Genomic DNA, 25638 nt, shown 5'->3' on the forward strand with positions numbered 1-25638 from the left:
TGGCACAGATGAGCATGTCAAGGAATTGACTTCAACTGTCAATCTTCAGCTTACACTGAGGCAGAAGGAAAGAAAAGTCCAATCAGTAAGAGAAACCTGAACCCAAAAATTGAACAGAAAGCCTCAGGAGTGGACCATCCCACTCCAACCCTACACCAGATCAAATCCCCACTTCCAAGGAGGGAAAAAAGAAAGCTCTGAGAGAATGGAACCCTACCCACAATCATGGACCACACAACTGTACGTTTGGATTCTCCCACTCCCTCCACCCTGTGGTGTAGGTATCTCTGAGCAAGAGACTAAATTCACTTCTTATCAGTGGTGGACCTCAGAATTTTAAATAGCTTTGGTTGAAAAGCAATCTTTCAAACAATCAAGCTGTAAACAAATGCTAGATTTGATTGATTATTAGGGATGAATGAATTACAATGCCACAATCTATCAGTAAGTAGTGGGATTGAGGTTTATCAGCAACTCACATAAGGAACTGTTTCCTTTCCCGCTGTGCTAGCACCAAGTGCACCCTTTATGATAATTCGGGTAAAATTAAGTTAAGGTTGAATTACAACATTTAAGTTGGAAAACAGAAACCAGTTTATGTCAGTCCTAATCTTTCTTGGATCAAATTGTCTGATTTACAGTTCTCTATCACATCCCCAAATCTGTTTATCCACATTTTCTAGTCTAATCCTGAATGTTAACGTAGTTGCTGGCTCAATCACAAACACTGGAAATTATTTCATAGCCTCACAGCTCTGTAAAGATACTGCCCTCCATCTAAGATCTTGGATTTTATTATGCATCTATGGACCCTCATTCTAGACCCTTCAACTATTGGAGATCATCTATTTGTTTGTTCCATCCCATCCTTTCCATAACGGTAAACATTTCTATCTGATCCTGCCTTAAGCTGCATTGTTTTAAAGAAAATCTTTGTAATACCAAGCAGCATCCTAAAGGGGAAAAAAACAGAAAATATAAGAATTACTCAGCGGGTCAAGCAATATCAGTAGAGAGTGAAGCAGACATAATTTTAAGATCAATGACCTTTCATCAAACCTGGAAAATATGATCAATTTTATGCAACTGAAACGGAGGATAAAATGGAAAATCCATGACAGTGTGGAAGCTAGGGGAGATTAAATAATAAAGGAGTTGAGGGGATAAAGCCAAAAGGACTGGGGCAAGTACAGAAACAACAAAAAAATTGCATTCAGAGGACGAGTGAATGCCAGAATGAAGAACAGATGCTACCTGAAAACAAAGACATTGGAAATAGAGACTTAAACCCCACAAACCTACAAAAGAGAAGAAAATAATTGGGGCAGAGATTGAAGCCTGAAATTGTTGAACTACCATTGAGCCAAACCAAAAGGTGGAATGCCATTTCTTTAGCTGATGGGTCCTTTCATTAAAGATGCACAGATCTTTTTCTATTGCCTAAACTCCCATCCAGAAATTGACACCCAAATATACTGTACACATTATTCAAACTGATGTCTTATTAAGGTTTTGTTAACTCTTGGCTTTTACATCTACAGCTGTTGTGCTAAAATTTTGAATTTCATTTATTTAATAACCATAATCAATGGGAGATGCAGCCTTATGAACTTAAACACCCAAAATCTTCTGTTCTTCTACAGCGCTAAGCCTAATTCCAGGCAGTGCTTCATCATTGTTGTCTTTTAAACAATGCATCTTCTCAATTATTAACAATTACACTTGTCACTCTTGGCACTATCCCCTAGATGTTGGGAAGATGACCTTGCAGGATCAATAAGGTGTGTTTGTCATTGTAATTTCTGTTGCCTTAGTCATTGCCAAGTGTTCCGTCTGGTTTATTTCTTTTTCAGAGATCTTTAGCAGTTGATAACACTAAGTGGCTTTGGCTGTTTCCTGGCAGTTGAGAGTCAGCCACATTGCTGTGGGTCTGGTGTCACCTGAAAGCCAGACCAGGTAACGTCAGCAATTTCCTTCTCTAAAAGACATTAGTGAACCACCAGTTTTTTTTCTATCTACAAATATTTCATGATTATCACTAAGCTTTTATTTCCAGAGTCAAAAGGTGGAGTGCTGGAAAAACACAGCCTGTCAGGCATCATCCGAGGAGCAGGAGAGTCAACGTTTGGAGCATAAGCACTTCATCATTCCTGATCAAAATGTCGATTCTCCTGTTCCTTGGATTTTTAAATTTACTTTATTCATAAAATATTTTGATCTGTACAATTGGTGGTGCCATACGCACGTATACATTCTATTTCTTTACATACAGAGATTGGAATTAATCATTTGTATATACGGGTCTGTATGTTTACCATCCATATATTTAGCCGAGGCGTCAGCGGGGCCTGATTGCTGAGTGGGTCCCCTGTTCTTCTTAGGCAGGCAGCCATTACACGGTGGTCTTTCCCCACCGCGCCTTGGCGGCAGCTACCCAAAGCTTCAGCGCGTCCCTCAACATGTAGTCCTGGACCTTGGAATGTGCCAGACCTGCTTCTCAGATGCTGGCTGGCTTGCTATGCTTTTCCAGCACCACTCTCGACTCTGATTTCCAGGACTAGCTGTGCTTTTCCAGCACCACACTCTCGACTCTGATTTCAAGCATATGTAGTCCTCACTTTCTCCCAGCTTTTAATTCCAGATTTTTAAAAATTGAATTGTACCGAGATTGGATTCAAACCCATGTCCCCGGAACCTGACCTGCGTTACCTTGATTACAAATCCAGTGTCTTTGTAAATTCAATGTAATCGATTATAAGCAATCCCGCGAAACTAATAGGTCATCTCATGGGCTATTTGAGGTGGTTGAAATGGATTCAGCGAATCACTTTAAGTTACCGGAGGAGAAAGCGAAGACAAGCTGAAAGCAGGAAATGGCTAAGACGGGAGAACTAAGAATGAAATAGGGCAAACCAAGGAGAGAATTCTGGAATTGCTACGGAAAAGAAGCAGAGTTCCTGGTGGTGATTGTCTGGAAAACGAAACGCCCCTCGGCTATTGTGATCGTTCGGGAATGGCCGGAATGCTGAAGGTGTCGCTGTTCTGTGAGTGGCGGGGACGGGATGGGAGGAAGATGTTTAACATCGGGCAGAGAACCACCAAAAGCGAACAGCAAGAGGGCAGGGCGGCAAAGCTGAACCAACCCAGCTCCATCTGACTGTCTCTCCGGAGCCGAGATTTCCGAAGGATGGGCTACAGGGAATCGTGTGCGCTGTGCTGGGCAGAATTCTGGGATTATGAAACTCCCAAAGTTGTGGTGGTTAAAAACCGAACTTTAGGAATAATTTACAGAATTATCCAACTACTTATCATTTTATACTTTGCTGTGTAAGTACATCCCAAAGTTGAGGCTATTATTATAAATGTTGGGGCGAATACACTAATTCCAAGATACCACACAATGTTTATTTTGCGTCCATGAGTTTGATTTTTGAATCGTCGGTTTTGAGATTTTGTGTGGAGGCAATTAACGATTGGTTTGATATGTTTTCTTAAACCGAAGCCTGCGTTAAACTTGTCACTGAATAATTTCAAATCCTCGCCAATTGCAGGAGTTGTTTCTCGATTTCTGATTTCTTTAACACTGAGGATCTTTTCTCAAACCGGATTGACTTTCAGATTGAAACAGTCTCTGCTGTTTCAACTCCGGGAGCCGAGTGTCAGCTCTTTGATTTGTAAACTTCGGGATTAATAGTAACGTTCAAGATTAACTCGAGCATATGTAGTTCAGGATAAATATTTGGATTTCGCGAGCTTCACCCCCCTCCCAAAAAAAATGTATCAAAGCGAAGTCTCGTTCTGTTTAAAAAGAATCGCGTCGGCTCCTGTGAAGCGTATGAAATATTGCCAACACGCTGGAGTAGAAAGCTGTTCTGATGCTATGATTTGGAGATGCCGGTGTTGGACTGGGGTGTACAAAGTTAAAAATCACACAACACCAGGTTATAGTCCAACAGGTTTAATTGGAAGCACACTAGCTTTCGGAGCAACGCTCCTTCATCAGGTGGTAGTGGAGGGCTCAATCCTAACACACAATTTATAGCAAAAATTTACAGTGTGATGTAACTGAAATTATACATTGAAAAATTGATTTTCTGTTAAGCCTTTCATCTATTAGAATACAGTGATAGTTTCACTTCTTTCATGTGTAAATCACAAAACCCTTTTTTTAAAAGTTGCATTCTCGGGTTAGCTGTTAACAATGGTGATAGCTAGACAATATGTTGAAGGTGTTGGCCCCCTGTGTTCTCTGTCTATGACCTGATGTTTAGATTGATTCTAATCTAAAAAGTGAGATAACAGAGTTTTACATGAATGCATGCAGTTTTTGAGCAAAGTACAATGTAACTCTGCAAGTACAAATTCACCCCACAAAATATATGTGTGCATGTGAGTCTTTGTCTGTCTGTGTGTGTGTGTCTGTCTGGGGTGGGGTTGTGAGTGTGAGAAAGGAGGGTTCCCTCCCAGTTGGGGAATAGGAGGGTTCCCTCCCAGCTGGGGAACATTTCAGTGGTCCAGGACATTCAGCCTCGGACCTTCGGGTGACCATCCTCCAAGGTGGACTTCGGGACAGGCAGCAGAGAAAAGTGGCCGAGCAGAGGCTGATAACTAAGTTCGGTACCCATAGGGAGGGCCTCAACCGGGACCTTGGGTTCATGTCACATTACAGGTGATCACCATTGCACTAAACACACACAGATATTCCTACACACACACACACTCTCACATACACACATGGACACAGGTACACACAGACGCACACACAGACACCCACACATACCCTTATAGACACACACATTCCCACACTCACACATGCACCCCCTCACAGACTTAAGACACTCTGCACTCACTACACACACACACACACACACTTTCTCACACTCACAACCCCACCCCAGACAGACACACACACACAGACAGACAAAGACCCACATGCACACATATATTTTGTGGGGTGAATTTGTACTTGCAGAGTTACATTGTACTTTGCTCAAAAACTGCATGAATTTATGTAAAACTCTGTTATCTCACTTTTTAGATTAGAATCAATCTAAACATCATGGCATAGACAGAGAACACGGGGCCAATACCTTCAATATATTGTCTAGCTATCACCATTGTTAACAGCTAACCCGAGAATGCAACTTTAAAAACAAGGTTTTGTGATTTACACATGAAAGAAGTGAAACTATCATTGTATTCTAACAGATGAAAGGCTTAACAGAAAATCAATTTTTCAATGTATAACTTCAGTTACATCACACTGTAAATTTTTGCTATAAATTCTGTGTTACGATTGAGCCCTCCACTATCACCTCATGAAGGAGCGTCGCTCCGAAAGCTAGTGTGCTTCCAATTAAAACTGTTGGACTATAACCTGGTGCTGCGTGATTTTTAGTTTTGATGCTAGATCACATTAGGCAGAGCTTGCTTTTTCACACCTAAGACAGAGTAACCTTGGTCAAAATGGTAAATCGCTGCAAACACAAACTAAACATCTGGACGGGTATATGAATAGGAAAGATTTAGAGTGATATGGGCCTGGGTCAGATTGAGATGTCTGGTCAGCATGGATTAGTTAGACGGAAGGATCTGTTTGTCTCTGAACTCTGACTCTAATTGCAGCTTGTTCGATTTACCACAAAGTAGCTACTTCTATTGGGCATTGCTTGATAAGGTATGGCCAGTTTTAATTTGGCTAATATTTTTATTTCCCATTTTGCTATCACGATTTTCTACAACCGGACTGTGAAGGTGTAGTGGAGTTTAAAATCCAGCCAAGAGTTTGAATAAGTTGTAGGAGTTACATATTTATGGAGCCACTTATTTATATTCAGCTTCTGCCAAACTCATCATAATGAAACAGAATGTAAGGTACCTGTGTCTGACAGTTTTTGGCAGCAGTCCTGTCAATACCATTACTTCTCTGAATTCTACTTTTGATCTCCCCTACATTGAAAGCACGGTTTTGTACCACCACCCTATTCATTGTCTCAAAGACTTTTTTGATCCAATCCCCAGTCTTCATACGATTGAAGGAAACAGTCCTAGCCTGTTAAGGCCCCTTAGTAAACTTGAAAAGTTAGAACTGGTATCATCGTTGCCTTTTCTGTTTTTACCCATTCTCCAGTATGTCAATACCTTTTTATATGATGCAAAGACTAGAGCTATGCACAGTACTGTGTGGTCTAATCAAGATTCCATACAAGTGTGCATAATGTCTCTGTTTCTTAACTCTTTCCTTCAGAAGAAATAACTCCCAGAGTTCAGTTTACCTTTTTAAAACATTTTTCCAACCTATTTGTCTATTTCCCTAAAAATATTTGCACTATTACCCTATTTGAATACTTACAGCATCTTGGATGTGTTAAAATATCCCAAGACACTTCGTTAAATAACAGAAAAATAATTGCTATTTATGTATGGATATGTGTTACTGATTGAAGGTTTCGAGGTGAAGAGGTGAAGAAAGTGGTAGTGGAACCAGCAAATAAAAGAGAAAATGTTTGTTTAATGCAGGTAAAACTAGCAGCACTTTGATCTCTGCAGTGCAATCGCACCAAAGTCATGCATTAACAACTTCAAAGATTGGTTTTAAAATGGGTTAGGAGCCCTCTCACAGTTGCAGCAGCTGTTGATTAATGGGCAGCTTATTGACAATCTATCAATCGGTCATTGTAACCAGCAATTGGCCATCATCGTTTCTAGCAACATTAACAGGGATGCTAGTTGCTCATTATATAATGTATTAGATGGTTTAGGGAGATGTTTTAGTTATTTTTTAAACCAAACTCAATGTTTTTAGTTCAGCTGTGAAAAGTTCTGATTTTTTAAAAAGGGTTTCTAACAATGTTTCTTCATGTCTGTGCAACAATTGAGCAGAAGGAGGGGAGACAGTAGAAGCATGGGGGAAACAAAGATATAGCTGCATAGAGAGAAAATAGGCAGAGGCAAACTTCTAGGATTCGTTCAGCTTCCAGCAGAGTTTAGAACATAGGACAGTTACAGGAATGTGCCCTTTAGTCCACAATGTTGTGCTGAACATGACTCCAAATTGAACTAATCCCTTCTGCCTGCTCTTGGTCCATATCCCTCCACTTATTACATACAAATTTACTTATCTAAAAGTCTTTAAATTTCCCCTTTTTGTATCTGCATCCTCCTCCATCGCCACCCTAGCAGTGCATTCCAGCCACCTACCTGTGTTTAAAAAAAAAAGCTTGTCCCTCACATTTCATTTGAACTCTCCCCTCTCACCTTAAATGCATGCCCTTAGTATTAGACACTCCAACTCTGGGGGTAAAATCATTCTCTAAGGAGAGGTTCATAATGTGGCTGTGCTTCTCCAGGGGACTTGTCACAGAGTAATGTTGCTTCCTGCAGCAAGAACTGCAGTCATCCACCACAGCTAGCACAGTGTTTCCTTGGGGCAGGCAAAGTTGTCCCTCAACATCCCCTTTTTGTTTTTGCCATTGACCCCTTTGGGTTGTAACAGATTGCTTCATATAATTTCATGCCTGCTATACTTTGTAAATACTGGAGAATATTTTAAACTGCTAGCTGCACAGTCCTTACTTAAAAGTTGGCTTTTGGAACTCTGATACACTTAGTTATTCACCAAACCCAATTTCCTGGCAGGTCCTTGAATGGACTCTCAATATACACACCCAAAACAGGCAGAAAGTTGGATAAAGGCTCCTGTGCATGTAAGAGGGTGTCTGCTCAGCTTTCAAGGAGAAGTGGCAAATGCCACTCCCAGATGTTGAAAGAATTAATTCACATCACAAGACCCAATTCAAACATTTAGTTGCATTTATTCATTTCAGTGGATCTTTGTATTTTTGAGCCTACCTCTCTACTGAGTTCTGTTGCAGAACCCTTTGTGCTAGTTGTGTTCTAGAACACAATTTCATGGTGACTTATTTTAAAGAAGGGAGGGTAATAGTAATAGCAAACTGAAAACTTTATGGATGCAAAATTGACTGCATTGTGTGTGGAATGTGCATCCAAACACCTTTGCCAAGTTTACTCCAAATGAAGCTTTTAGTTTTAATTATCTTTAAAGTGAAATAGATTTAAAGCCAAGGAAAGTAAAATTGCTGCAAAAGGGTCCACGTGGTGATTGCATCTAGTTCTATCACTGTGTGGTAGGAAAGACAAAAGTAAACTGGCATTCCCTAATGTTAATATGTGCTCCACTGACTGAAAGATGCAACAGAACAATTCATTCTGTGAGACAGGAACAAATGAAGACCTCTTTTGAAGGTGTCAAGAATAGCCAGTATTAAATTAACTTAGCTAAAGCTTTTCAGTCACCAACAGGAGAGAAAAATGAAATAGCCTCCATACACTGCTGTGAGCTTGGTTAACCTAAGAGAATTAATAATTTGTGTTTTTGATTTGTGCAGGTACGTTTTTATAATTCAAAAATCATACCAAGAAAGAGAGAATGCTCCAGAGAGTTCTGTCATCACCAAGATGAAAGGAATTGCAATGTCAAATTCATCCCTGGGAGTGAAAATATGGGATGTGGTAGAGTATGTTCATCCACCAGAGGTAGGGCCTGGACGGTATTCTTTCCACTGAAGGAATCAAATCTTGCAGGGTTACATTCCTATGGGCACTTCCATGTCTTTGGTGTTCTCAAGTGTCTAGTTTGCATGTGTCAGCCAGATGCTTTGTACTGGAATGACTCTCAAATATTGAGAAAATAAGCGAAAGCCACTGCCTTCAGTGGGTGTGAACTTCCAGTTGTGTGATAGATCAGGGGCAGGAATCTGTGATGACATTATTCTCTGCTTTGCCCAGGAGCTTTGGGCCAAATTGAATGCCTTGCCCATGCCCCCACTTCTCACGGCAGGTTTGCTGGGCAGGCGACATTTAATCATATGGGAATGTGGCGATCACACCATCTTCCCATTCTCTGCCTGATTACACCTGTTCCTTTCCACATGCTGTCATCACTGGAATTCACTCAGTGATGGGCAGGAGACTGGCTATGATGGATACCTCAAAAACAAACACTGTTAATGACAGAGCTTCATCACCTCCCACACCCCCCTCCACCAACCTACACCCCCCCCGCCCTTGCTGCTAAATCCCCCTTCCTGACATCACTGACATATGTCCATTGACAATCCCATGATTTGGGAGGGTATAGTGTCCGAGTGGCACTACCCACTGGCCAGTAGCTCTTACTCAGTAACTGGAACTTCTGCCTGAGGTTCTTTATTCTGGTGAGGGCTTTCTGCTGCACTATTATTGATGTTTAATTTGGCCTTCTCAAAGAGGTGATATGTGGAAGACCCGTATTACTTCCAGTAACCTCAGGCTGGAATGGCGATACATAATGATCATTCAGAGTATTTTACATGAAGGAAAAAATTGATATTGAATGCATTTTTTATATTGCTACGTGAGACTTTGCAATTGATTAAACAAAGTAAGTTTGATCACAAACAATTGTCACATGCTCAGTCAGAGCCCAGCTTTACCCCATCCACTTGTACAATATCAAAATTGATCCATTTCTGTCACTGCAATAATCTTTCGGTAGTGCATTGAACTACTACTCTGGAGTATGTGCTCAAGACCTGAAGCAAGCCATCGCCGAACCAAGGCTAACAGCTACACTGATAATTTTCACAGGAATATTTTTGTCTTGATTTATGTCATTTGTATGTTGTAAGCTTCATGACAAAGGAACACATACCATCCACATGGCTTATCACACCCTACTAGTTAACAAAACCTTCGTTTAACAGAGTAAAGTGACTTATTCCCTCACCTGTATTGAATGAGTCCTTGTCTCCTGATGAAATTCTTGTGATTTCCAAACTACTCTTGTAGAACTCTAATTCCTCCCAACTACCTTGAACTGTTGACTGTATTTCTCACCTTTTTTTTAATTCTAGGGTCGTGATATTTTCAGTGTTACTGTACGAACCATAACCACACCATTGCAGAAGCTGCAGTACTGTCCTGAGGTAAGATCCTGTCTAATGATATTGAAATCAGCCTTCCACCAGTTTAGACACTTCACGTATACACTGTCCTTGTCCCTTTACATATTGGCTTTGAAACTTACAGTTACAGTCCCTATTCTCAAAATACTCAACGGCTGAATTTTCAACCGCTGGATTCGCTAGGATTGGGTTGAGCACTGCTCCATCGCTAGTTTGGCTATCTACATACTGGGAGAAAGTGAGGACTGCAGATGTTGGAGGTTAGAGTCAAGAGTGTGGTGCTGGGAAAGCAGAGCAGGCCAGTCTGCATCCAAGGAGCAGGAGAATTAACATTTCGGGCACTGTCCTGGATGCACTTTAAAAATTACACCCGTCTCATTCTTTCACACAAAGGCAATCTCTGTTAATGTGAGCATAGTTGAAGTCCCCTCCAACTTTAACCCTTTTCTCTCATGCCTTTCTATGATTTTTGTACATAGCTATTGCTCTATCTCTCCATGACTTTGCTGGGTTTACAGTACAGTAATCACACCCTTTTTTTTAGTTCTAAGCTCGTTTAAGACCCTTCTGAGACATCCACCCTCATTACTGCTGTGATGGTTTCCTTTATCAATATGCTATAGTCCCGCCTCCTTTTCTTGCTCCCCCCACCCCATTCATCCTGCCTGAAACTTCTATAACCTGAAATGTTGAGCTGCCAGTCTTGTTCTTCCTTCAACTATGTCTCAGCAATTGTAATAATGTCATATTCCCACGTACTGATCTAAGTTCATCCACCCAACAAGTCAAACTCCCTGTATTAAACAGACTGTGTTATACAGTCAGGAGGGTGTTCTCTGGGTGTTCTCAACATTGACTGCAGACCCCATGAAGTCTCATGGCTTCAGGTTAAACTTGGGCAAGGAAACCTCCTGCTGTTTACTACGTACGGTTCTACCTCAGCTGATGAATCAGTACTCCTCCGTGTTGAACAACATTCAGAAGAAGCATTGAAGGGCACAAAATGTACTCTGGGTGGGGGATTTCAATCTGCACCACCAAGAGTGACTTAGCAGCAGTATGACTGAGCTGTTCAGGTCCTAAAGGACATAGCTGCTTGACTGGGTCTGTTAGAGACATAAGAAAACTGCAGATACTGCAATCCAAGGTCGACAGCAAGCCAGGCAGCATCAGGAAGTGGAGAAGTCAATGTTTCAGATGTAACCCTCCTTCAGGACTGGGGATGGGAGTAAGGGGAACTGCAGATAAGAGGGCGTTGGGAGCAGAGTGCTGATGTGAGGATCAGTGAACACAGGTAAAGGATACGACCTGGATGGTTAATGGGAGGAATGAATCTGGCTGGTGGCTGGAAGTAAGGGTCAGTCAGAGGAATGAAAGGGAGGGGGTGGGGCAGGATAGGGAGTCAGGGGATGGGAAGGGAGGTTATTTGAAATTGGAGAACTCAATGTTGAGTCCTCTGGGCCGTAGGCTGCCCAGGCAGAAAATGAGGTGTTGTTCCTCCAATCTGCGGTCTGATTCATTGTGGCAATGGAGTAGGCCAAGGATGGCCGTGTTTGAAAGGAACTGGGAAGAGGAATTAAAATGGGTGGTGACTGGGAGGTCAGGTTGGTCCCTTCAGGCCCTCAGCTTGTTCCTCTCCAACAGAGCCATCGGTCCCCCTCCACCAATACCCTCCTCCGCCTCGCTGAACTAGTCCTCACCCCTAACTTTTCCTTTACTCCTCCCAATTTCTCCAAATCCAGATGATGGCTGTGGGCATGTGGTTGAGCCCCAGCTATGACTGCCTATTTGTTGGCTACGTAGAACAGTCCCTCTTCAATACCTACACCGGCACTGTGCCCCAACTCTTCCCCTGTTACATTGATGACTGCATCGGTGCTGCATCCTGCACCCAGGCTGAACTGGAGCAGTTCATCAACTTCGCCCACAACTTCCACCTTACCCTCTAATTCACTTGGTCCATCTGTGACACCTCCCTCCCTTTCGTGACCTCTCCACTTCTATCTCCCCTGACAGTCTCCATATGGATGTTACTATAAACCCATAGACTCTCACATCTACCTGAACTACACCACCTCCCACTCAGTGTATTGCAAGAACTCCATTCCGTTCTCCCAATTTCTCCACCTCCGCCACATCTACTCAGATGAGGAGACATTCCTCTCCTGAGCATCCCAGATGCCCAACTATTTTGAGCAACATGCTTTTCCTCCCTCTGTTATCCAGACTGCACTACCTCCATTTCCCATAACTCCCCTTCAACTCCTCCTGCTCCAAACACAATAAAGACAGGGGCCCCCATGTCTTCCCCTACCACCCCATCAGTCTCCGCATCCAACATATCATCCTTTAAACACTTTTGTTTTGCAAACTCAAACTAGACCCCACCACCAAGAACATCTTCCCCATCCCACCTCTCTCCACCTTCTGCAAGGACCTTTCCGTTTATCAGTCCTTGGTTTGTGCCACTCTCCCCAACCACCCCCTGAACCCCCAGATACCTTCTCCTGCAACCAGAAAAGATGCAAAACCTGCCAGTACACCAACCCCTCATCTCCATCCAGGGCCCCAAACAGTCCTTCCAGGTGAGACAGAGGTACACCTGCCTCTCCTCCAACCTGGTTTATTGCATTAGGTGCTCCTGATATGGTTTTCTCTACATCGGTTGACCAAACATAAACTCAGGGCATGTTTCACCGAGCATCACAGCCAGACCCGCAGGGGCTGACCTAACCTCCCAGTCACTGCCCATTTTAATTCCCCTTCCCACTCCCTTTCCAACATGACCATCCCGGCCTCCTCCATTTCCACAATGAATCAGACTGCAAATTGGAGGAACAACAGCTCCTCCTCCATCTGGGCGGCCTACAGCTCAGAGGACTCAACATTGAGTTCTCCAATTTCAAATCACCTCCCTTCCAATCCCCTGACTCCCTATTCAGCCCCTCCCCCTCCCTTCCATTCCTCTAACTGATCCTTCCTTCCAGCCACCAGCCAGATTCTTACCTCCCATCAACCAACCAGATTGGACCCTCAACCTGTGTTCACCTATTTCTACCTCACCACCCCGTGCCCCCACCCCCACCAAAACATCACTCCACGCCCCAACAGCATCTCCTTTATCTGCAGCTCCCTTTAAACCCATCCCCAGCCCTGAAGGAGGGTTACGTCTGCAATGTTGACTTCTTCACCACCTGATGTAGCTTGGCTTGCTGTGTTCTTCCAGCCTCCTGCTTGCCTGCTCTAGACTGAGTTCGCAGCGAGTAGTGAGGGAACCAACAAGAGGAAAAAACATACTTGACCTCGTCCTTACCAATCTGCCGGCTGCAGATGCATGCAGATTGGTAAGGACGAGGCGGCACGGTGGCACAGTGGTTAGCACTGCTGCCTCACAGCGCCTGTAGACCTGGGTTCAGTTCCCGCCTCAGGCGACTGACTGTGTGGAGTTTGCACGTTCTCCCCGTGTCTGCGTGGGTTTCCTCCGGGTGCTCCGGTTTCCTCCCACAGTCCAAAGATGTGCAGGTCAGGTGAATTGGCCATGCTAAATTGCCTGTAGTGTTAGGTAAGGGGCAAATGTAGGGGTATGGGTGGGTTGCGCTTCGGTGGGTCGGTGTGGACTTGTTGGGCTGAAGGGCCTGTTTCCACACTGTAATGTAATGTAATCTAATCTGTCCATGACAGTATCGGTAAGAGCGATCACTGTCCATTCCTTGTGAAGATATAGTCCAGCCTTCATATTGAGAATAACCTCTATCGTGTTGTGTGGCACTATCACAGTGCTTTATGGGACAGACTTTGATCACACGTAGCAACCCAAGACTGGGCATCCATAAGGTCCTATGGGCCATCCATAGCAGCAGAACTGTATTCCATCATAATCTGTAATCTCATGGCCTGGCATATTCCCCATTCAACCATTACCATCAAGCAAGGAGATCAACTCTAGTTCAATAGCGAGTGTAAGAGGGCATGCCAAGAGCAACAGCAGGCCTACCTGAAGATGAGGTGTCATTCTGATGAAGCCGCCAAACAGTATAAGCAGCAAGTGATAGACAGAGCTGAGTGATCTGACTGCCAAAGGTTGAGATCTAAGCTCTGCAGTCCTGCTAGATCTAGTCGAGAATGGCGGTAGACAATTAAATAACAGACGAGAGGAAGAGTCTCAACAAATACCTCCATCCTCAATGATGGAAGAGCCCAGCACATCACTGTAAAAGGTAAGGCTAAAGCTTTCACAGCAATCTTCAGCCAGAAATGCCGAGTAGATGATCTAACTTCGACTCCTCCAGTAGTCCCCTGCTTTATGGATACCAGTCTTCAGCCAATTTGATTCACTCCACTTGGTATCAAGTAATGGTTGGAGGCACTGGATACTGCAAAGGCTACAGGCACTGAACATTCCTGCAATAGTACTGAAGACTCGTGCTTCAGAACTTGCCACTCCCTGAGCCAAGCTATTCCAGTACATTTACAATACTGGCATCTACCCGACGATATAGAAAATTGCCCTGGTATGTCCTGTACACAAAAAGCAGGACAAAGCCAACCGAGACAATTTCCACTCCATCAGTCTACTCTCGATCATCAGTAAAGGGATAGAAGGTCTCATCAATAGTGCTAAGAAGCAGCATCTGCTCAGCAATAACTTGCTCAGTGACACCCAGTTTGGGGTTCATCAGGACCACTCAACTCCTGACCTCATTACAGCCTTGGTTCAAACATGGACAAATCCCAGAGTTCAGGTGAGAGTGACAGCTCTTGACATCAAGACTGCATTTGACCAAGTGTGGCATTGAGAAGCCCTGGCAAAACTGGAAACAATGGATATCAGGGGGCAAACTCTCTGATGGTTAGAGACGTACCTAACATGTAGGAAAATGGCCATGATTGTTGGAGGTCAGTCATCTCAACTCCAGGACATCTCTGCTGGAGTTCCTCAGGTTAATGTTCTAGGTTTAACCACCTTCAGCTGCTTCATCAATGACCTTCCCTCCATCAAAAGCTCAGAATTGGGGATGTTTGCTAATAACTGCACAGTGTTCAGCACCATTCGTGACACCTCGGACACTGATGCAATCCATGTGCAAATGCAACAAGAACTAGACAATATCCAGGTTTAGGCTGACCAATACTACAGAAGTGCCAGGCAATGACCATCATGAATAACAGACAATCTAACCACTGTCCCTTGACATTCAATGATGTTACCATCACGGAATCCCGCACTATCAACATCCTGGGAATATCATTGACCAGAAACTCAACTAGACTCATCACATAAACACAGCGTCTACAAGAGTAAGTCAGAAGCTAGGAATACTGCAATGAATAACTTACCTCCTGACTCCTCAAAACCTGTCCCCCATCTACAAGGCACAAGTCAGGAGTGTGATGGAATATTCCCCACTTGCCTGGATGGGTGCAGCTCCAACAACACTCAAGAAGGTTAACACCATCCAGGATAAAGTAGCCCACTTAATTGGCACCACATCCAGTAGCAGCAGTGTGTGCTATCTACATGACACAATGCAGAAATTCACTAAAGACCCTCAGACAGCACCTTCCAAATCCATGATCACTTCCATCTAGAAGGACAAGGGCAACATCTACGTAGGAACATCACCAATTTCAAGTTCCCCTCCAAGCCAGTTACCATCCTGACTTAGAAATATAGAACATAAAACAATACAGCGCAGAACAGCCCCTTCAGTCCTCGATGTTGTGCCGACCTGTGAATTAATCTAAGCCCATCCCCCATACTGTCTCATTATCATCCATGTGCTTATCAAAGGATTGTTTAAATGCCCATAATCTGGCTGAGTCAACTACATTGGCAAGCAGGGCATTCCATATCCTTACCACTCTCTGAATAAAGAATCTGCCTCTGACATCTGTCTTAAATCTATCACCCCTCAATTTACAGTTATGCCCCCTCGTACAAGTCATCATCCTAAAAAAGAGACTCTCACTAATCCTTTGATCATCTTGTATGTCTCTATTAAATCCCCTCCTAGCCTTCTTCTCTCCAAAGACAACAGACCTAAATACCTCAGTCTTTCCTCATAAGACCTTCCCTCCAGACCAGGCAACATCCTGGTAAATCTCCTCTGCACCTTTTCCAATGCTTCCACATCCTTCCTGTAATGGGACGACCAGAACTGTACACAACATTCCAAGTGAGGCCACACTAGAGTTTTGTACAGTTGCAGCATGACCATAATGTCTCCAGAACCCAATCCCTCTATGAATGAAACCTAACGCACAGTATGTCTTCTTAACAGCATTATCAACCTGGGTGGCAACTTTCAGGGACCTATGTACATGGACACCAAGATCCCTCTGCGTATCCACATACCAAGAATCTTTCCATTGACCTAGTATTCTGCCTTCCTGTTATTGTTCCCAAAATGAATCACTTTATTTTTATCTGCATTAAACTCCATTTACCACCTCTCAGCCCAAATCTGCAGGTTATCCAAGTCCCCCTGCAACCTGTAACATTCTTCCAAACTGTCCACTACTCCACTGACTTTAGTGTCATCTGCACGCTTACTAACCCATCCACCTATGCCCGCGTCCAACTCGTTTATAACAGCAATGGTCCCAAAACAGATCCTTGTGACACACCACTAGTAACTGGACTCCAGGCTGAATATTTTCCATCAACCACCACTCACTGCCTTCTTACAGAAAGCCACTTTCTAATCCAAACTGCTAAATCACTCTCAATCCTATGCCTCTGCATTTTGTCCAAAAGCCTACCATGTGGAACATTATCAAAGGCTTTACTGAAGTCCATGTACAGCACATCAACTGATTCTATCTTCATCCACATACTTGGTCACCTTCTCAAAAAACTCAATGACATTTGTGAGGCACGACCCGCCCTTGACAAAACCATGTTGACTATCTCCAATCAAATTGTTGCTTTCTAGATGATTTCAAATCCTATCTCTTATAATCCTTTCCAAAACTTTTCCTATAACAGACATAAGGCTCACTGGTCTATAATTATCTGAGTCGTCTCTACTGCCCTTCTTGAACAAGGGCACAACATTTACAATCCTCCAGTCCTCTGCTACTAAACCTGTAGACAATGATGACTCAAAGATCAAGGCTAAAGGCTCAGCCATCTCCTCCCTAGCTTCCAAGAGAATCCTTGGATAAATCCCATCTGGCCCAGGGGACTTATCTACTTTCACACCACCTAGAATTGATAACACTTCCTCCTTACTAACCTCAATCCTTTCTAGTCTAATAACCTGTATCTCAGTCTTCGACAATATCCTCCTTTTCCTGAGTGAAAACAGATGAGAAATATTTATTTAGCACCTCTCCAATCTCCACAGGGTCCACGCACAACTTCCTACTTCTGTCTTTGACTGGCCCTATTCATACCCTAGTCTTCCTTTTATTCTTCACATACCTATAGAAAGCTTTAGGGTTCTCCTTTATTCTACCTGCTAAAGACTGCTCGTGTCCCCTTCTTGCTCTTCTTAACTCTCTCTTAAAATCCTTCCTAGCTAATCTGTAACTCTCTTCATCGGATTCATCTCATCTCAACATCACATAAAGCTCCCTCTTCTGCTTAATAGGAGATACAATTTCTTTAGCAAACCACGGTTCCCTTACCTTATCACTTCCTCCCTGCCTGACAGGGACATACCTACCAAGGACACGCAATATCTGTTCCTTAAATCAGCTCCACATTTCGATTGTCCCCATCCCTACATTTTGCTACCCCATTCTACGCCTCCTAAGTCTTGCCTAATCACATTAAAATTGCCCTTTCCCCATCTATAACTCTTGTCCTGTGGCATGTACCAATCCCATTCCATTGCTAAACTAAACATAACCAAATTATGGTCCGTCTCTTCAAAGTGCTCACCTACCCCTAAATCAAACACCTGGTCTGGTTTATTATCAAGTACCAGATCCAGTGTGGCCTCCCCTCTTGTCTGCCCTTCGACATACTGTGTCAGGAAACCTTCCTGCACACATTGGACAAAAACTGATGTACTAGAATTATAGCATTTCCAGTCAATGTTGGGGAAGTTAAAGAACCCCATAATAACCACCCTGTTCTTTTCATTCCTACCAGAATCGTTTTGCCGATCCTCTCCTCCACATCGCTGAAACTTTGTGGAGGCCTATAAAAAAAACTCCCAGCAGTGTGACCTCTCCTCCCTTGTTTCTAACCTCAGCCCACGCTACCTCATTAGACGAGTACTTGTCAAAAGTTCTTTCAGCCACCGTTATAGTGTTCTTGACTAACAAGGCCACATCTCCCTCCCTCTTATACTACCTTTCCTGTTCTGAATGAAAGGTCTAAACCCTAGAACCTGCAACATCCATTTCTGACCCTGCTCTATCCATGTTTCTGAAATGGCCACAACATCGAAGTCCAAGGTAACTATCCATGCTGCAAGCTCACCTACCTTATTCTGGATACTCCAGGCGTTGAAGTAGACACACTTCAAACCAGCTTGCTGTCTGCCAGCACACTCCTGTGACCATGAAATCCTGTCCCAGTCCTCCCTACTCACATCCTCCTGTGCACTGGAACTACACCACAGGTTCCCATCCCCCTGCTGAGCTAGTTTAAAACCACCTGAACAGCACTAGCAAATTTTCCACCCAGGATATTAATACCCCTGAAGTTCAAGTGAAGACTGTCCGGTTTGTAGAGTTATCACCGTTCCTTCACTGTCGCTGGGTTAAAATTTTCGCTGGAATTCCCTCCCTAAGAGCATTGTGGGTCAACCCAGCAGGTGGACTGCAGCGGTTCAAGAAGGCAGCTCATTCCACCTTCTCAGGGCAGCAAGGGAAGGACAATAAATACCAGCCAGCCAGTGATGCCCACGTTCCACAAAATAAAAATTAAATTTAGCTTTCTGGACCTCCCACATGGCCTTATCCCACCCTTGTCTTCTCCACCAACTGTACTGTCCTAGCATTCCTTCTACATCTGATTAGACTTTACTCCTGGCTTTACATCTGCCTTGGGTCCCATCCCCCTGCCAAATCAGTTTAAAATCAGTGTCTTTTCCTGACACTGAACTGAATTCATCGTCCTCAAAGTTTGATGCCATTGTTCCATGAGATTATGAATCATCAGTTGAATAAATAAAAAGTTTTACACACAAATATCCATCATTTATTTGAATATTTGTGGCATAAAATTTGAACCTTGATCTGTTTTTTTTGGTAATTCATATCTTGCAAAATAAAGGACTAGCTTCTTCACTATCATTTCTGCTGTTATTTTCCACACGTACTACCTCAGGAAATCTTGTCAAAGCATCCATTCATGTTAACAGGGACTGATTCCCACTCCTGGTCTTAGGTAAGAGTCCAACACAATGCTTTAAGCGCACACTTTGAAAGCTAGTGTCAGAATCAAAGGTATACCTTTAATTGACACTTGAGGTTTCCCCATTATCTAACAATAGTGGCATGGCTGGCAAAATCTACCACATTGATATGTAATCTTGGCCAATGAAAATGTTTTAATATCTTAATCTGTAGTTTCCTTTTATGTCGGTGCCCTTCCATGAGAATTTTGGGAGCCTCTTGTAAAATGATGTCATGACACTCAGATGGAACTGCCACCTGATTCATTCCTCATCAGCTGGTATTTGAGATGGCTCACATTTCCTCATGAACAGTCTTTTTAAATGATAACACACAAATGAATAAAATGAAGCAATCATATATGTCAATGTTTATATATATCAATTTGGAAATTCCTATCCTAAACAGCAAAAGGAAAATAAATCTCCTTATTTTTCCTCGGCCAAATCCTTTACTCAACCCCAGTGAAGCATCACTCCTATCTTAACTCTATAATTTCTTCCTTTTGATAACTGATGAGCTGGCAACATTTCTTTTTGGTGTCCTTCTGTAGATTCACCAGATAGGCCTCTGTCTCTTTCTCCATGAGATGCAAAAATACAGGCTAATTCTTTGTTTCTTTCCAGCTCTGATGGCCTGGAAGTTTCTTCCCAGTTCTGACAGCATGGGGCCTTTTGAAAACAAAACCAAAACCATCTCTCTGCTGCAATGAAATATTTATTTCGAACTCACCCTGCTAGTGACCCTGATTATCTGCTCCTGTAGGTTATAAAACACAACTTGGTAGACACTCAGGGATTAACTATTGAGATAGCTTGCTAAGACATTCAGCTTACATCAGATACTTTCCTGAAAAGACTATTTTAAGCACAATATTCACAATCTCCACCCCAGACTTAAATGTAACAGTTAACATAGCGTTAATTACAAAAAATCTTTGCATGTTTCCCATTTACTAGTTCATGAGCATAGGCAGCCTTGAGACAGATTGCACACTAATTGTCAAGGAACTGACTATGACAGTGATTTCAGGTTTTCCATGGCTCTATTTTAGAAGAATATTCCTTTATTGACAGATATAAAAGTGGTCTTTCACCTTTTGCAATCTTCTTCTGCCCAACCCCCCCACTCCCACTTGTACTTGCAGCCTCCTATTACCCCCAAATTTCCTTTGCATTCTCTTTCTGTCTTATTTGCAGCCTCTTCTTACCCTATGTGCTGTGCATGTGTAGCCTATGTACCTGCTTATCCAAATAGCTTCTCATTCCCCTACCTTGTAACCCTCTTTTCTCCTCATCACTCCAACCGGAGAGTACATGCTGCCACTGAAGATATTTGTCCATAATCCTTGAATGGTCAATTATCCGTTTCATTAGTTTTAATGAAGGATTCCAGATGCAAAATTAACCTGCCTTTTTTGTGTCATTGTTCTAATTTTTAGTACTTCCAATCTTTATTTCAAACAGTCACTGCTTGTATATCTTTTCTTGTAATTGGGTGTTATAGAATCTTAACACATTCAAATGTTATTCCAAGAATTATAGTTAAATTGTGACTGATGACATTTTATGACCAAGTTCCCAAATTAAAAACTACTTCTGTAAATAAAAATAAGCTTTTTATTTAATAATAATAGCATTTCTCTATTAAATTCTTCTCTAGGATGACAGTGTTCCTGGATCTAGATGCACATCTGACTCAGATTGTCTGGCTGGAGAAATGGAATTACTAGGAAATGGTAAACATGAATGGCATAGTCTGAGGAGGGCTTGGGCAAGGCTGTAAGGATAGGTTGTCAATTGAAGATGGAATGAGCTACACAATCAACATTTCATTTTATATTGTGGATGGCAGTAATTATTATTAGATTATTATCTGTTCAGTGGGCTGTATGTCATATATTGTAAGCTTCAGGAACTTTAGTGTTGAATGCTCAGACTGATAATGCTGTCCTTGTGGACTTGGGAATATCCCTTACTTAAGAATGATTCTTTGATTCTGAAAAAGTCTCTTGCCTTCGGCATTGTTCCCCTCCCCTACAAATCTATGGTAACTAACTCCCTTCTCAAAGAAGACTTCAGGTTCTTGTCAAATACATTGCTGCCTTTGCTCTCACAGGCCCTATAATGTACTGTAGTCTTCTAAATCAGTTCTCTTCTTTCCTAGAGTTTGATCTGCTGCAATCAAGTACTATCCTTTCATAGGACTGGACCAGTTTATATTAGCATCACAAATAGAATTCTATATGACTATGGCCCTTGCAAACTATCCCCCAATTTCCTCTGAACTTAGCTGTTGTTTTTAACAAGGTTGGCCACAATCCTCTGCCAACACCTGTCCTCATTCACCGCAATATGTGGGACTTCACAAGTCTTGTTCCATTCTTATTTATTCAGTCATATCCAGAGGGTTGCCTGTGCTGGCTCCTCATCCTGCTGCTGAACTATTACATTTGTGTATCCTCAATGCATCTCATTTCCCATTTATATTACTGCTGGATGATATCATCCAAAAACAGTTGCAACATCTACATTGATAACACTCCATCACTACCACCTCTGTTGACGACTCCTCCATTGCTAAGTGATCACATTGTTTGTCTGATATCCAGTACTGAATGAGTCAAAATTTTCCCAATTAAATATTAGGAAGACCAAAGCTACTGTCTTTGGTCCCCAACACAAATTTTGTTCCATGTTCACCAATTCCAACTTTTATCCTGAATCGAACAGTTTACAATTTTGATGCCAGTTTTGATTCTTAGATGTTCCATTTCTGTACATTACCATTTTTCCAACATTGCCCAACACCATCCCTGCTTCTGAAGCCTTCTCATTTTATTGCTTTGGTAACTCTGGATTACCAAAGTAACTCTGGATTACTTTATTCCAAAGCTCACCTGTGTGGTCTCACTTTGTAAGTTTTACCTCAGAACTCAGCTGTTTTCATACCAAGCCTTGCTCATCTGCTACCCGGTGCTGTTGAACTTGCATTGGCTCCTGGTTCAGCAGCACTTCAATTTTAAAATTTTCATCTTTATTTAAATCACTCCATTTCACCCTTTTCTATCTCTATTACTTTCCCAATCATGACAACTCTCCAAGATTCTCAATGCTTTTCTAATTCTGGCCTTTTGTGCATCTCCTATTTTAATGACCTGACTATTGTTGGCTATGCTTTGAGTTGCCAAAACCAAAAGCTATGGATTCCTTTACTAAACCTTTACTCAGCTTCTCTATCTTTCCACCTTTAAGACATGTCTCAAAGATTACTTCTTTAACTAAGCTACTGTCCTAACATCTCTTTTTGTGGCTCTGCCAAATTTTGCTTGATATTACCTGTTATGGACCAGGCCAAACCCCCTCAAAACATTTCAAGAAAGTAGCTCAGACCCTGACTTTGCTAGTTGTTTTAAGCAGGTGTATGTAGATATTCCAGGAGAAATACAGCTGGGCAAAACACTTAGTTTTAAACAAAACAGAATTTATTTGCAAAATTACTAAATGAAACACTAACAAAAGAGAACAGAATACCAAATACTAACCTATCTGAAAATCCAACTTAAGATGTTGTTCCCAATACTTGCAATAATCCTCGTAAATACCCCTTGGCACAAAAGGTGAAACCAAACACAGGGTCGTACAGGAGAGAGAGAGAAATGGTAGCATAGAACACGTTCTTCCATGTGGATTAGCAACCCCAAAACACTACTGCTTGCTAACCAAACAAACCTGAACTGGGAGAACTAGTCACCCCCCTTTCATTGTACACATTTTTAAAAATAAATATTTTTATTGAAAAGCTTTTAAAAATCTTTTATAAAACATTTATGTATATTTAAAAAAAACCCATCAAAACAGAAAAAAACTGTACCAAGAACAAGGCCATAACATAGTACAATTATTACCAGACAACCCACTATTCTAACAAAACAAACCTATCTACTTAACTAAAACTAAACTACAAACATATTAAATAAATACTAGCTTAAATTAAATTCAAGTTACTTAAATTATATAATGTCTTACTAGTTTGTTCTGTCTTACTCATCACACCTACACTGAGGCTCCCATCCTTGGGAGTGCCCCTACAATACCCATATTCTTTTCCTTCCAGTCTCCTACTCCCAGGACCCCACAGACACCCATAAAGGTTCCCACGGCTATACCATGGCCCTGACTAATATTGCCGACAAGTCAGTTTCAATATAATTGAAAAAGGGCCGCCACGTCTTAGAAAACTGTTCTGCTTTGTGGTGCACCGTATTTGTAAAGTAATCTTGGGGGAGATGCTCCATCGGAGAAAGTGAGGACTGCAGATGCTGGAGATCAGAGCTGAAAATGTGTTGTTGGAAAAGCGCAGCAGGTCAGGCAGCATCCAAGGAGCAGGAGAATCGACGTTTCAGACATGAGCCCTTCTTCAGGAATCTTGAAGAAGGGCTCATGCCCGAAATGTCGATTCTCCTGCTCCTTGGATGCTGCCTGATTCCTGAAGAAAGGCTCATGCCTGAAATGTCAATTCTCCTGCTCCGGAGATGCTCCATCACCAGCTTATGCCAGCCTGAAAGACTTGGTGATTTTTCTGAAGTCCAATTTAGTAAAATGTTCTTCCTTGCGCATTGGGCAAGGATTTACACAGTCTCTTCCCATGTTGTCCCAGAGAGTGCAAGTTTGGCAGCCCCAAAAGTAGAATTACTGGATCCATGTTAATTTCAGTCCCCAGGATGTCCTTTAACTCCCTTACTATAGCACTCCAATATCTTTGGATCTTGCAACATGACCAGTAACAATGTGTGAGAGTACCTATGTTAATTTTACATTTGGGACATTCTGGTGACACTCCTCTCTTAAACTTAGTTAGCCTTTCTGGTTCCATTTGAAGCCTGTGTAAGATCTTCAATTGCATAGTCTGTGCTCTGTTACATACTGAACTTTTCCTAAAATTCCCCCAGATATCTTCCCATATCTCCGGTGAAATGTTTCTTCCTAACTCTCGGTTTCACATCTTAGAGTCCTTCCATATCTCCCAAAGCACGGCCTTTCTGTAAATGATATAAAGTACTAAGTGAAAGCGTACCCATACACCGGAGTACTCTTTTCTCCACATCTAATTTATAACATTGGGCCAGAAGTGTGTGAAGGGGTAAATGTAGGGTAATGGGTCTGGGTGGGTTGCTCTTCGGAGGATCGGTGTGGGCTTGTTGGGCCTGTTTCCACACTGTAAGTAATCTAATCTAATCTAATCAAAGTGTGGTCTTCCTCTGTATATAGTCCCTTGTCTCGAAGTATCGGAAAAGGTCCTTATTGGATAATCCATATTTCTGACTAAACTGACTGAATGACATCAGTCCTCGAACAAATCTCCCAAACATAGAATTCCTTTGTTCTCCCATGTCTTAAAGCTGGAGTCCATGCTCCAGGTTTAAATCATTGGGCTCCTACCAACGAGGTAAATGGCAAAGTCTTAAACCAATTGCCCTCGTCTTGCCTCATTATGCTCCAGGCTTTCACGTATTAAAGATAATTGGACCATTGCATTGCTGGGTCACGGATTTCATCTTGTCCATAAATAATAAATTAATTAGAGGACATTTCGACTGTGAGGCTTCAAAATCAAGCCATATCGATTCTGAATTACCCCGTACCCAGTCACCAACATATGTTAACAAAGCACTTATTTGATATTTCTTCAAATCCGGAAGATCCATCCCTCCCTCAGCTTGCGAAAGCTGTAATTTAGTGAATTTAATTATAGGACGTCTATGGCACCAAATAAAGGACCCTAGCCAACCATTAATCTTCTGTAATACTTGTCTAGATAACAGTAATGTAGCATTCTCATGGGATATAGCAGTCAGGGAAGGACGTTCATCTTAATCAGAGCTATTCGGCCCAGCCATGTTAACGGTAACCCCTCCCATCGCTGCAAGTCCTGTTTTATCCTCTCTAGTAATTGTACAAAGTTAGTCTTATATCACAGGTGGAAGGAAGGGGTAATAAAAATTCCCAAATACAGAAAACCTTTTGGTGACCACCTAAATAGGAATTGCATTTTATCCTTCAAGTTAGGCATCTCCACTAAGCCCCCTACCGGCATGACTTCCGATTTTGTGAAATTGATCCTATAACCTGAAAAACTACAATATGAATTAATTGTTTGGATCAGCCGGGGAATAGACTTCTTTGGTTTGGCTAAGAATAAAAAGACGTCATCAGCATACAGGGTAATCTAATGTTCCCCCATTCCCACCTTTGACGCTATTATTTCAGAATCTTTTCTAATAGTTTCGGCTAATGGTTCAATCGCCAAGATAAATAGC

General features: G+C 42.3%; 1 protein-coding gene across 2 annotated transcripts in view; it reads left to right on the plus strand.

Moving 5' to 3' along the window:
• Nucleotides 1–3121: 3121 nt before the first annotated feature.
• Nucleotides 3122–25638, plus strand: part of LOC122562601 (P2X purinoceptor 2-like) — a 75416-nt gene continuing 52899 nt past the window's right edge. The window contains exons 1-4 of one of the 2 annotated variants that reach the window (XM_043715580.2): nt 3122–3327; nt 8409–8556; nt 9915–9986; nt 20982–21057. In XM_043715580.2, the coding sequence (XP_043571515.1) occupies nt 3188–3327; nt 8409–8556; nt 9915–9986; nt 20982–21057 (436 nt within the window). In that variant the 5' untranslated portion in view covers nt 3122–3187. The remainder of the gene's footprint in view (nt 3328–8408; nt 8557–9914; nt 9987–20981; nt 21058–25638) is intronic. The other variant, XM_043715575.2, reaches the window with a different exon arrangement.

Source organism: Chiloscyllium plagiosum, unplaced genomic scaffold (genome assembly GCF_037043375.1).
Source record: "Chiloscyllium plagiosum isolate Xiang-an unplaced genomic scaffold, Cpla_swu_hap1 HiC_scaffold_24, whole genome shotgun sequence".
NCBI classification, from domain to species: domain Eukaryota; kingdom Metazoa; phylum Chordata; class Chondrichthyes; order Orectolobiformes; family Hemiscylliidae; genus Chiloscyllium; species Chiloscyllium plagiosum.